At 36.4% G+C, this 13,561-nt stretch overlaps 1 protein-coding gene across 5 annotated transcripts in view; it reads left to right on the top strand.

The window, feature by feature from the left end:
- Positions 1 to 13,561, top strand: part of mrtfab (myocardin related transcription factor Ab) — a 53,483-nt gene that overhangs the window by 19,502 nt on the left and 20,420 nt on the right. For 3 of the 5 annotated variants that reach the window (XM_056468988.1, XM_056468989.1, XM_056468991.1), the window contains one exon: positions 12,895 to 12,960. In XM_056468988.1, the coding sequence (XP_056324963.1) occupies positions 12,895 to 12,960 (66 nt within the window). Of the gene's footprint in view, positions 1 to 10,550; positions 11,015 to 12,894; positions 12,961 to 13,561 lie in introns of those variants that run through there. The other 2 variants (XM_056468987.1, XM_056468990.1) reach the window with 2 other exon arrangements.

A 13,561-nucleotide genomic window follows, 5' to 3' on the forward strand; every position in this document is an offset into this window, starting at 1 on the left:
CGGGATTTCCGTTGAGGCGACTATAGTGTTGTCAAGACGACTACGGAGACTTTTGAAGATGGAGGACAGATTGTGTTCGCTGTTTTGAGTTATCCGGTGCTGTATATGATTTCACAAATCTTGAATATCACAATATGATTAGATATTAACACTATAACAATATCAGCAGCAACACTCGCACAATACGCAGCTGATTCAGTCATTGCCTAGTGACTAAATAATGCTTATGGAATGTAAAAGTGTGTTTGGCGTGATCGGCCCCTTAGACCATAAAATTAGTGGCTCAAACTGATCAAAATCCCATTTCACAACACATTGTCAACTTAGTCAGCATGTTCATAACCCTGAAAGAGAGAAAACAAGCTTAAAAGAATTGTGATTGTGTTTTTTTCCAGTTCATTTTAAAGTTTTATTTTGCTATAACAGAAATACATTGTACATTTATTATTTTATTTGAATAGAAATAATAATAGATTTAAATAGTAGTAATAATCGCTGTTTTGTTTAACAGACATAAAATTGAAATAAAACAAATGTGTGTATCATTGTTTAAGCTTCTGAACATAAACGGGCACACAATCAAACACACTCTTATCAACTACACTGTCGTCTGTTCACTGTTTCGTCAGCCTTTGAGCAGTTCTTTATGGCTGAATTTATAACATCCAATGGCTCATTCACATATCGGTTGTAAATTGATTGCACATGATTATATAAAGAACATTGTTTTCTGGTCATATATCTCTCAGATAACACCTTCAGAATTTAGTCACTTTATTTTCATTATTCTCACTAATTCCCTGTGAAAATAAAAACTACAGGGACATTTTATGTGAAGTAAGTATTTATGTATTCCTGTTTGTCACTTGTGTGGCACATTTAGAAAGGTTGCAGAAGATAATGACCAGTGTGACAACTTGGCGACTATCCCTTAACAGGCAAACGTGTCGCGACAGGTCAGGTTTAAATACACAGTGATTTTTCAAGTTTAAAAGAATGCGCAGCCATTGTTTCTTTCCAGGTAGATGTCAAAGGTAATGTCACTACAAATCAGCAAACAGGCAGTCAAGAGAAAGCTCCAACAATACCATGCTGTTTTTTAATGAAATGTTTATTGATTTAACTTTAATTTTGTCATTGATATTTCAAATTTTAATAATGTAATTATATTATTTACAGTATATTACAACAGTATATTTAACATTTATTATATTATCAATATAATATATATTTACATTTAGTCATTTAGCAGACGCTAAGCGACTTACAGTAAAGAGGCATTCAGCGATTCAACAAGAAGAGGCAGTACACACAACAAGTGCTATTTATTCAATGGAACTGTTCGCGCTTAGAGAAGTGCCAGAGTAAGGAGTTTAAGTCTGTGCATGTCCTGTGCATGTAGTGAGAAGAGTGTTTCTACAAGTGGTTTGTCAATCCCACTCACCTCTGTGAAACACACTTCTTAAATGCACAATTTATATATAATAATGTAATATATAGTACTAATTATATTAATAATATAATGTAATACAGTATATTTTATCAATCATATAATTAATGTCAAATATTTATATTAAAATAAGTATTTCCTCACTGTTAGGCTGGTAATTTTTTTTTATTAACAGTATCATGATTAATGCACAGCACTGTGTTCATTTATACACAATTTTTTTGCAGCACAATTATTATAATTTTTTTCATACCCAGGGTGTCCAGTTTATTTTGAACCAATAGGTTTTGCATTACATGTTGGGAGCCCAACCCAAGTGTTTAGAAAAATCTTGTTGCTTAGAAGGAAACAAAAAGCATTTGTTTGAGGTTTAACGACAGGGTGGCCCAACATGTGATAATGTCAAAATACAATAAAAAACCAGGAGTCATATTTTCAGAGATGTCAGAATGTAGGGCAGGCGGTAGATAGGATTGGATGAAATGAGTTCAGAAGGATGTTATGTAACGAGAAGAACTTGGATGTGAACCTCTCTTTTTCACTCCTCTTTCTGTCTCTCCTCCCATAACCTCATTTGCTGAGCTCAATCTAACGTCCTTTCTGCTCTTAGCAGCTTATGTTTCTTGAGTCAAGCTGCTGGCCTGATTTTCAGAGTGTAGTTTCCCATTTCTTTAGATTTCACTTTTATGAAATCTTGATAGTGGGCTCCAATTTAGATTAATCGGAGGAGATTTGTTGTATAATCCAGTTTTGTGTGTCTGGCTCTCATGCGCTTATCATTTTGATGACTTTATTGCAGTGGGATCCCTTTACGTCATTGTAGAAATGAACACAAGTCCACTAGGACCTATTTTTCAGGCTAGTGCTGAAAATAAAGTGATGTTGTTTTTTAGGAGGTAAAATAGCCACAAGAAAAGCATGTTCTGATTTTAGTCCAAGCATCTAATGGTGAAAAGACCAGAAATTGGTAAAAGAAAAGAAAAACACTGGGTATTCAACAGAAAGTCAACCTCTCCATTTTTGAACTGGAAATGTGTACTGTAAATTTTTGTTTAAAGTAATTAGAGGTCTTGAGAGTTTTTTTTTATATTTATTTAAAATAAATGTTGTAAATAGGACCTTAAAGTCCTTTTAATGGCCATTGACTTCAAATTGTATGTTCAAAAACAGGCAGAGTAAATTAAAGCTGTTGTTACATTGCTTATTGTTGCTTACCAAGTTGTGTTTACTGTAACTTCAGCTCATCCAGGCACATGATCGAAAGTACCAATCTCATTGGTTGACCAGTTTAATATGCTGCATCAAACCAAAAAACAAACTAGAGGCTTTTTTTTTAATGCTCTTTTTAGGCTTGATGTTTTATGGTGAGCATGTTTTGGCTCATAGTCCTCAGCCTACATTTTTGCGAAAGAATACACTGCTCTAGGTACATTTTGTTGCACATTTCAGATGACAAGTTCACTAGTAGGGATGCAACGATTATAGATTTTGGTTGTACAATTATAGTCAGAGGTTTCACGGTTATCACGATTAGTATGCATTTATTCTTTTCAAAACACTACTAGTTTAGAAAATCACATGAAAACTTCTCATATTTTGGTGTTATTTATTGCTGTTCAGTAACCAAATAATACAGCACAAAATAATATTAAAAACAAACAAAAGTCCATTTCTCTTTCAGGGTGTCCGCGGGGTTGTAAAAGGTAGTAAATGAAATTAGCCAAAGTTAAGGGCATTAAAAGGTATTAAAAAGTAATAAATGTCGTCTGACGAGGTATTAATTTTTGAGGCCATTTTTTTAGATAAATTTTCAATTTGTGTTGAGTGCTGGCCTTTATTCTAAAATTTGCGTGGATTTATTTTATGTTGAGAGTAGGACCTGAGTGATATCATATGAGGTGGTGTTCGCACGCGTGCTAAAACAAACTGGGTACTTGGCTGGCTTGCTGCCAAGCGAGCTCGCTTTCGTATATTCATTAAATTAAAACATGGAGAAATGCAAGTTTTCGGACCTCTGGCTGGAGGACTCAAGATTTAAAGACTGGCTTAGGCCTGCAGTTGGCAACAGCCGCAAGGCTTATTGCCACGTCTGCAAGAAGACGATTATATTGGGGCTATATTGGTTCATATCAGCTGTCAATCACTCGAGGCTTTCCGCTGTTAGAAAACAGGGAGCTTTTGTAAACGTGGCAAATGCAAATGGCTGAAGAGTGAAAAGTACACAGGTTTGCAAACCCCACCTAAAGTTACAAATAATAGCGCCGGTGACCGCGATCATGTGGTGGATGTTGATCCAACAGCCGAGATCAATCAAGTGTTTTCGGAGAAGGTGCCCGAATCTCGATGCGTTGCATTCACTGCGTGTTCAGCGCAAATGTACGCTAAATGTAAACTCTAACACTGTACACATCATCGCCAAAGAAGCTTTACATTTAAAGTGAAACTGCGGCTCATAACAGAACGGTCATAACAGAAGGGCCCTGCCCTGCCCTTTCTCACATATTGGGCTGGCTGACTCGCTTGCTTTTCAGCGCATAACGAGACTATTTAAAATGACACAAACCGAAACCAAAACTTTCAAAAAATGACAGAAGTGAGACTTTTCTTACTTTCTTTTGTCCATTCTTTCTTGAGATGTATATTATTTTTCTATTTAGTTACTGATAATGACTGCTTTGCAGCTTTAAGCCTTGAATTGAATGATTTATTATAATCTTACGTTTGTTTTGTAGCAGAAATATTATTCATTAAATTGACATGCATATAAAAACAATAGTGCAAAATGGATATTTCTTACTGCAATGCTTCATTTTTGTTTGATGCAAACCATAAATGTATTTTTCATAAAGTAACAGTAGGACTTTTTAATAGCTCATAACTCACATTCAAGCACATTCAAGGCAGCATAATAATGAGAAATGTAATTAATTGTTAGTATTATTGTCATCATGGTCATCATTAGTATTTTATAATTATTAGACTTTCATTTTGTAATTATTGCACAAATATCAATAAGTCATATCAGCTTTAGTTAGTTGTTTCTGGTGTTTGTTGGTCCTCCTGATCGATGTTGTTTTCAAATACAATAAATCCCTTAATAAACTATTTGCAGTGGTGCTCCTACGTTGTTTCTGGTGCTCCTAAATTTTTTCTGGTGCTCCTAAATATTTGAAGTTGGGAGCACCGGTGCAACCAAGTAAAAAATGTAATTTCGAGCCCTGACACACAGAATTGATCGGCACAGTTAAGCACGATTTGTCTAACCGGGCCGAGAACGGTTTGTGATCGTTCCATTTCAGGCTCAGTGGAGAAACAACTGTAACCATACCGAACTGTTCTTAGAAGAGTGGCTATTGACATTGATGATATATTTGACATTGATTAAAAACTATCGACCAAGGCTCATTGTGACATCTTCATTAATCCCTCTGCTTCACTTAAATATACGTTATCTGCAATATGTTATTCCATTTGGAAAGATATTTACACCACTACAGTTTCAATTTTTTCTCAAAGGTATTAAAAAAGGTAGTAAAAGGTATTAAATTCAACTTAAGAAGTTCTGTATATATCCTGTCTTTAGACTTTAAGTGAAAAAAAAGGTTTTTGCCATTTAAACATAAGTAATAATTTAATACTGAAACGATAGAACAATGAATAAATAAAAATAAATAGTATTTGTCTACTGTAAATCTAATCTACATATTAGCTAAGTATTTCCCTTTAAAACAGAACAAATTTAGTCAAAGGCTGCTGAACCTCTGTCTGAAAGTTTTTTTTTAAAAGAAATTAGTATATTCCATACAAAGGATGAAGCTGATTGGTCAGTTCTTTTCATGTGACTCACGGTGCACTCGCGGCATTCTTTCAAATAGGGGCGCCTGGAAAGCGCAAGTGCGTTGATCCGTATGAGCACTGAATGCTCAACACTCCCAATATGCGGGCAATCCGTGCGTATCCATTTGAAATAACGAACTTGCGCACGCAAAAGACATGATATGTAAACAGCCCTAAGTTAATAGCCTCAGCCATAGGTAATCCAGTGAGCGTGCATATTAGCTTCTGTGTACAAGCTTGGAAATTTAAACTAGCGCACAGTTGGCATAACTTTTAGTTGCTGCAGTTTTGTTCCATGCATAAATGTGGTGTTGAGAAGCCTTTACGATTAATTAACCATGATGAATTAAAGCACAGTTAATAGTGAAATAGGTTATTCGTTGCATCCCTAGAGGGCGCTATCTACATTTTTTCCAATCGGAAATGTGTTGTACGTTTTAGCTACATTTCCCTGTTGGACACGTCCATGAGAAGACAGAACTTGTTCTACACAGCAAGAGAACCACTGAACTAAACTCTTCCCTAAACCCAACCAATGGTGTTTTCAAAAGCAAATGTAAGAGAAAAATACACTGTGAACACACAGTTTTATCATAATTTTACATGGATTTTAAGTCTGTCTAACAGTGCTTCACTGGATTTGAACCCTGCGCTCTGCATTACGTCGCTATGGAGCAAACCACGCCAGAAAAGCTGCCCATATGGCGATAGAATGGTGAGGCAAACATATTCGATTACAAAATGTAGACACTGTTAGGTTGTTTTGTGGTATTTCATTGCTGTTGTGCAAAGTACTCCACAGAAAGAGTCATTTATTGATTGATAATGTGTGAAAAGGAACAAAAGCTGTTGTTGTCCTACTGCGCCATTGCATTCGTTTTACCTAGGAACTGCAGTCAAATGTATGTTGAAGTTCATTTCTGCGGTTTTACCAATAATAGGCTGAGGCACATATTTCCAATGAGCCTGTGTTGGAAAACACTGTTGTCATTAGCTGTTTATGTGAAAAGACCACAGTGCTATGCATCAAATGACATATTAATAGAATTACAGCACTCAACAACAATAATTCCACTTAACTATATCACATTCTCAGGGATTGTTAGAATGAATTAAAAAAGTTATATGCCCATTGGCGAACACCACTGTTTCATATACCCGTCTATTATGTGTGATTTTCATGTTCTGCTGGTCAATATAAAAAAGGATGTGGCAGATGTACATTTTGGTGCTGCACCCTAAGTTAATCCTAACCAATAATGGTCAACCTGTAACGATTCTGATAGTCGTAACAGATTGTTTACATTGCTTGTAATAAAAAACTGTGGCATTACACATTCGGGTGTTTTCGATCTGCTGAACTTTGACTTTATTATCTATGTTGGTTTGTTTGATAAAGGTGGTGTTTTGTACTTTGTGTCGACTTACGGGGCTTAGCGTAGACTGAACTATACTTCCTCTGTGGTCAGTCGACACTTCGCAGTGCTGGGCTCTTGTGGTCAATGACCGCACTGAGAATTCACACCGAGTGATGATGACAGCAATGAGCTCGTGGGCTAAAAGCAGACCGCGGTAATGTTTTTTGTCTCTGGGGAGGCTGTGTATAGTAGTTCTTCATTTCACTGTAATGTAGGAAAGGTTATATGTTTGTTTGTCATTAGAGTACCTATTTGCATGTTTAATTTCCAGCCATCTGATTAACACATGCAGGCAGGAAATGGATGGTTGACTCAAAAGTAAATATTTCTCACGTTGTCATTGCAGATTACTTTGTGAATCATTCAATAAAATGAATTCTTGTATTTAGACTGCTTCAAAATGTTCTGTTTTTCTGGACTTTAGTTAGTTTAGATTTAGAAGATGGAGTGAAACTTTCCCAGTAGTGGCTTGCTCCTGGAAGGGCATCCGCTGCTTAAAACATATGCCAGAATAGTTGATTGTTCATTCCGCTGTGGTGACTCCTGATAAATAAGGGACTAAGCTGAAGGAAAATGAATGAATGAGTTTGAGTGAAACATAATTTTTGTTTCATTCTGTCAATTGCATTTTTGCCACTAATTTATAGCTCAGAGTTGCGAGAAATATGATTATATAAGAGTTACGCAAGTCTCAGAATTGCAAGAAAACCTTTGAATTTCTACATCTTGCAATTTTGTATATTTTTTCTAAAGTTTTAGTTGTATTATAAGTTTATAGCTTAAATCTTTGTGTTCACATTTGCTGGGTTCACACCAAATGTGAATTTAAATATTCACGTGAGTAAATTAAAGAGCAAAAATATGTATAGAAACATTTCAGGTGGGTGGTGTGCAGTGTTGGGCAAGTTACTTTAAAAAAAGTAATAATTACAAATTGCTGACCACTACTGGAAAATTGTAATCTGATTACATTACTAGTTACTTCATGTAAAAAGTGATCAGATTACTAATTCATGGTTTCCTCTACATTCATTCTTCCATGGCGAGGCACCACACCAAAATTCACCCCGCCAATGCTACATAACTTCTCATTCAAAACATTCAGTCTTTGTTGTTTTTTTAACAGCGGAATATAATCTTACCAAAACGTGTTAAAAAGTAAGTGAATTTTAAGAGCTCGACCTTTTCTGTTATCATAGTAGTGCTGTGCGTCATTTGTTTACCCTTTAAGGTGACATGGTGACTGACTGACTGACAGGTGCGTGATGCATGACGCTAGCAAACAAATCGAAGCTTTCAGTTAAGATGAACACTGTTTCCGTTTCGCTTTACTTCAGGACGCATTAATGCCGATCGGTAGGTATATTGGAGAAATTCATAAGTATTCCTAGCAAATCTAATGAATGTTGGAGACATACTTGTTACATAAACGCACTAAATCACTTCAGCAGCGTTTATTTGAGAGCGCACAAGATAATCTGCACTTGAGCAGCGTAAATTTGAGGGCGCGCAAGAAGTTTTGTGCACGAACAGAGGAAATCAGCGCATGCTCGCATTACATGAATGCGCTTTCGACTTCTAATACTGCACTCACATTTGTTATTGAAATGACGCCACAGGTAGTTGGTAGATCTGTGTAAAAGGCCCAACTGTCTGCCGCCACAGCTGGATCTTTTTTTTTTTTTTTTTTTTTTTTTTTCCAATTCTCAATTTTTTATTTTTTATTGTTGAATACAAAAGAAATCGTGGGAAAAAAAATGGATACCTGTAACCATTGACATCCATAGTATGGAAAAGCATTGCAGTGTTTGGGTGTTCTGCAATTGTCTGAGGTAATTAGTCTACCGAAATGTGTTTATTCCATACAAAGTTTGAAGCTGATCGGTCCGTTCTTGTCACGAGACTCACGGTTTACAACTTGTTGCGGCTGGGAAATGCGAGCCTACCAATATGTGCTCCCAATATGCGTGTGCGCACAAAATACATGATATGCGAGTCACCCCATAAGCAGCTACGCTTCTCTTCACATTCAGAAGATACTTTCACTCTCGATCCTCCACAAAAATTCTATTTTCGCTGTCCTCCTTGGTGACGAGTATTGTCATAGAATACTTTCTATTCAAGTACTTAAACAAGTTGCTGGCAAGTTGCTGCTTTAGAGACTGGACATAGACTGCATTTCACAGCAATATTTTTGTTTTTATACTCAATGAAATCAAGCAATTTTAAAGCGCATGCTTATTAATTGACGTTTTCAGCAGAAAACGTGATTTAAAAGATTTAAATGTGATTTTCCTTAGTAACTAGTCAAATTACTTACATTTAAAATGTAATTCCTTACATTACTGTGTTCCCCATAAATTTAATTAGAATACAGTAATACAGTTACTGTGGAACGCATTACATCCAACCCTGGTGGTGTGTATAGATGCACTGGCATTCATTGTAAAGAAAAAATCCCACTTCAAAATTCTTCAGAATGTTTTGTTTACAGAAGAAAGTTATGCAGGTTTCAAAACAATTGTCATCCTGCAGTGTTTTTTTTTTTTTTTTCGTTTTGTGTGTGTGTGTTTGCTAGAAAATGTGTGTGAGTCATGTTTGTAAGATCTGTAGTTCAGGGATGGCGGAGGGTAACTCAATCCAGTGCTTGCACAGGTGATACTGAGCCCAATATAGAGTCTTTTGGCCAGCTGGCCTTACTATTTAAAACTGAGAGAGGACCCGGGTGGGGGTATGAGGGGTTCGCCAACAGGCCAAAATGTGAGCCTGTTGAGTCCTGACAGGCAAACTCCTGTACTTTTATCTGCCAGAAAGAAAGAAAAGGTCAAAAGAGACCTACATTCTTCCTGTGACCTCCTTCCTTCCACTCTCTCTGCTCGTGTCATCGGGACTCCCAGGAGCCCAGTAGTGACACCATTTCGGAGAGTTTCATTACTTACCTTGTGAAATGTTAGCTATGTATCGGCTGTTAACATGTCATGTGCATGGGTGAGAGTGTTGACGTGTTATTTTATTTACATTCATGTTTTATTGTTAGTTTTTGACTGAGGATCATCAACGAAAATCTTAATGTTTGTAAAATGAATGCAACAATTGGAAACAGTGAAGCATATACATGTGCACTTTAAAATTTGTAAGAAATTAAATGACAATTTATTTTTCATTCATTTTTGATTGTTGTGTATTTAGATACCATCTAAAAAGTCAATTAAATTAATCGTCTTTTTTTGCTCATACATATAATATAGAATTTGTTGTAATTAAATTTAATGTCCTGTATAAATGCAACTTTTTTGTTTTTGTTTTTTTGTTAACATTTTCATTCAGCATAGATACTTTAAATGATGACAAATTGATTTCTTTGCACATAGAGTTGCAGTCTATACTATAAACTTATTCAAAGACAGTGTTTAAGAAAGTTCTGTTCTTCTATTCATTAAAGAATCTTGCACATGCAGGTTTCCACAGAAATCATTGTTCAGCACAACAGTTCTTGACATCGATAATTAAGTGTTGCTTGAGCGCACGAACAGTGTATTATTAAACCATTTTCTGAAGGATCATGTAACGCTGAAGACTGGATTAATGATGCTGAAAATACAACTTAAATCCAAAAACAAGCTGAATGAAATATTCACAACTACAATAACTGTAAAGGATCATTGCATTGGTTTTTAAAGCGATGTAAAAGAGCTGAGTGGGTGAATGGGGGTCTGCCAGCTTGTGTGGAGTAAATGAGAGGTAACAGCTGAGCTAAAGCGAGCAGTCATTGGCACTCAGCAGATCCTCCTCTGTGTCTGAGGACGACAGACGCTCTGTTCTCTCAATGTCTTCTGCTGAGTGCAGAGCAGGCTCTGTGCTCCGCCGTCCTCTCCTTTGTGAATTTGTCGCGTTTCTTCATTTTCTGCTTCTGCATAACGAAAACTGGAGTCACTACAGTTACCTTTAACAACAAAAATATTGGATTGCTTTTTTTGAATGAGGAAGAAACCAAGTGGAAGCTGTACGTTCTTCATTTCTGTGATTCGAAACACCGTAAACACTGCAGTTGTGAACTGACACACCTGTTCAGGAAATCTTGCACCATGCAATCTGTTTTCCTCTCTTTTGGACCACCAGTGGAATATAAGTTTTGACTTTGAGACCTTTCCAAAGATTTTCAACACACTGGATCCAAACATGCTGGACACAAACCACTGCCTTCACATCGATGCTTCCTCATTTGAGGATCAGCTCATCCAAAACGCTGAAGATAAGATGGCTGTGAGTCTGGACTGTGACAGACATGCCTATCACAGCCTCAAAGAAGGTGGGCTTTATTGCTTTGTGCTTATATAAGGTGTAAATAAAGTACCCTCCAGGTGTGCACCCAACCTAATAAACTGAATTTAGCTTTATAAGTGCTTATCCCGAGTGTTAGCACATTAAACCTGATTATTCTGGTATCTTGGTGAGATCACCGCAGCTGCTCAAACCGAGCCAAGAGCGAGCACTGGTCGACCTGTAAAGTGTGCCAGGCGTAGGGGCTTTAAGGACAGCCATGTTTAATTAAGAGCACAGACACACAGGCTCATGGATTAACCCAGTTGTCTGCATGATTTAGAGTTTTTTTTTTTTTTTTTTTTCAAGACCTGGATGTTGGCGCCACCTTTTCCAGGTCTCCCACGGAATTTTCCAGGCTGGCGAAGGGAAGATGGAGAGAGTGTTGGCATTTAGAAGTGTCTGATTGATTTACAGTATCAGGCCAGGTTCTCTGAGAGGTGTGACAGGGCTTGTGTTTCTTCTTCAGTGGGTGCAAAAATAGTGCCCTGCCGTGCCAAGGAGTGGGTGGTCAAAAACAGCTGTTATAATGAAGTGGGAATAGGACGACTTTAGAATAAATACTGAAACTTTTAAGATGGATTTGCAAGTGAGAACCAAAGTGGGTGTTCTGGGATTTTTGAGGGAACTTGCAAAAAAAGGGGCCCTAATTTCAAAGCACAGTACTCACATCCTCAGACCTGATCGCAAATGTCAGCCATAGGTCAGCTTACAATTGTTTCAAAGTTCTGGGATTTTAAAGTGACACAGTTAAGAAACATTTTATGTTCCCCCAAAAACCTGTTAGTAAAGCATTCGTTATAATACTTTCACTTTGCAGTAAAGGTCTCATTTGTTAGTTAAGTTTGAGCAGTACTTTTTTGCCACATATAATAAACTTTATTAATGTTCGTTAGAAAAAATTTGTTCATTGTTTGTTTTCCATGATTACATATCAATTACTTATGTTATCAATAAAGTTACATTAATAAAGTTGAAAGTAAAATTATCTAGATTGTTGGCTGTTGAAATGTTGTTAGAAAAAATATTTTTGTTGTTTTTTACGTGTTCAAACTTTAAAGTCTATTAACTAATGTCAATAAATGCAACTTTTAATTTAAGAAATCCATAAATGAAGTTTAAATTAACATTGTGTAAATTACTAATAGCTGTAGAAGTGTTGTAGTTATTTAAAGTTTTAATCTTAGCTAATGTTAGCAAACAGAACTCTCTTGTATAGTTTAATAAGAATCTTTTTCCACCATAAAACTCAGAAGGTTCCATGTACAGTATTTTATAGGTTCGTAATGGAAATTGAATGTATGGTAGCTCTTGGCAATGGAGTCTCAGACGTGGCTCTGGTTTGTTGATCCCCAGACGTTGTGGCTGTGAAGGTCAGAACAGCTGACGAGTGCACACAAAAGCAATGCCATGTGGCTGATGATGTCATTGTGACAGGACTGACAGGTGCCGGAACGCCATCAATACAGCCACATCCCTTCCAATGAGACATTTGACATAATGCCTCAGTAACGGCTTCGTTTCATAAAGCAAAGCAATAATGACAAATCTCAAACACTACACCCCACCCTCTTCATAATCATTTAGCAACTAGCCCAATGTGTTGTGCCAGCAGTCAAGTTCCTGATTTAAAGAACACTTGTTGCCTTTGGGTTGCTTTTTTTTAAATTCGGCAAAGTGTTTGAGTGCTGAAACAGGAAGTATGTAAAGCACCCAAACAACCTCAATTGTAATAGCCCCTCCCCACTGCATTCAGCCTTTAGTTCGTATGAAACAGATAGAGGGACCTTTCAAGCTCTTGTCCCATCTGTGTTGAAGTCTGACTGTCCTTCTCTGTATCTCAATGCACTTTTCTCTGTCTCCATGCAGTTCTTCAACTCAAACTACAACAGAGAAGAACACGAGAGGAGCTGGTCAGCCAAGGAATCATGCCTCGTAAGTGATTTTATTCCTTTCATCGTGTGAATTGTAAATCATCATGTTTTTTTGCAGCAAAGCAGATTGTACTGTTGATTTAGAAAGTGTTTCTGAGGGTTGCACATGCTTTTGAATGCATAAGTCATTTTTTTACTCTTTAACTGCCCCACCAAGAAAAAAAATGTTGACTGCATTTCTTAACTCCTAATGGCGCTAGTTAACACACTCAACGATCAATCAATAACATCTACCAAATGGGAGATATAATGATTTGTACTGGTAAAGTACTGGAATTAATACATAAACTATGAAAAATCTGAAAATATAAAGTTTAAGACCAATTTATTTAAAAAATATTCAACATAAAATATTTCTGAATACTAAATCATCTTTATTTTTTGAAGTATGCCATAAATATTTCAGATTCTCATTTAACATCTTTTCTTGCTTTTTTTTTTACAATAAAACCAAAATCAAGTGTAGTAGTGCAACAGGATTGTTTGTTTGATTTATTTTTTTTAAGCCAACAATGCTGTGTGTGTAAAGCATTATTTAAAACAGTCATTCTTTAAATGACCTAACCAGTCATTATTTAAAACAGTCAAAATATGGTCAACCG

The sequence above is a fragment of the Danio aesculapii genome, chromosome 12 (assembly GCF_903798145.1).
Source record: "Danio aesculapii chromosome 12, fDanAes4.1, whole genome shotgun sequence".
Classification (NCBI taxonomy): domain Eukaryota; kingdom Metazoa; phylum Chordata; class Actinopteri; order Cypriniformes; family Danionidae; genus Danio; species Danio aesculapii.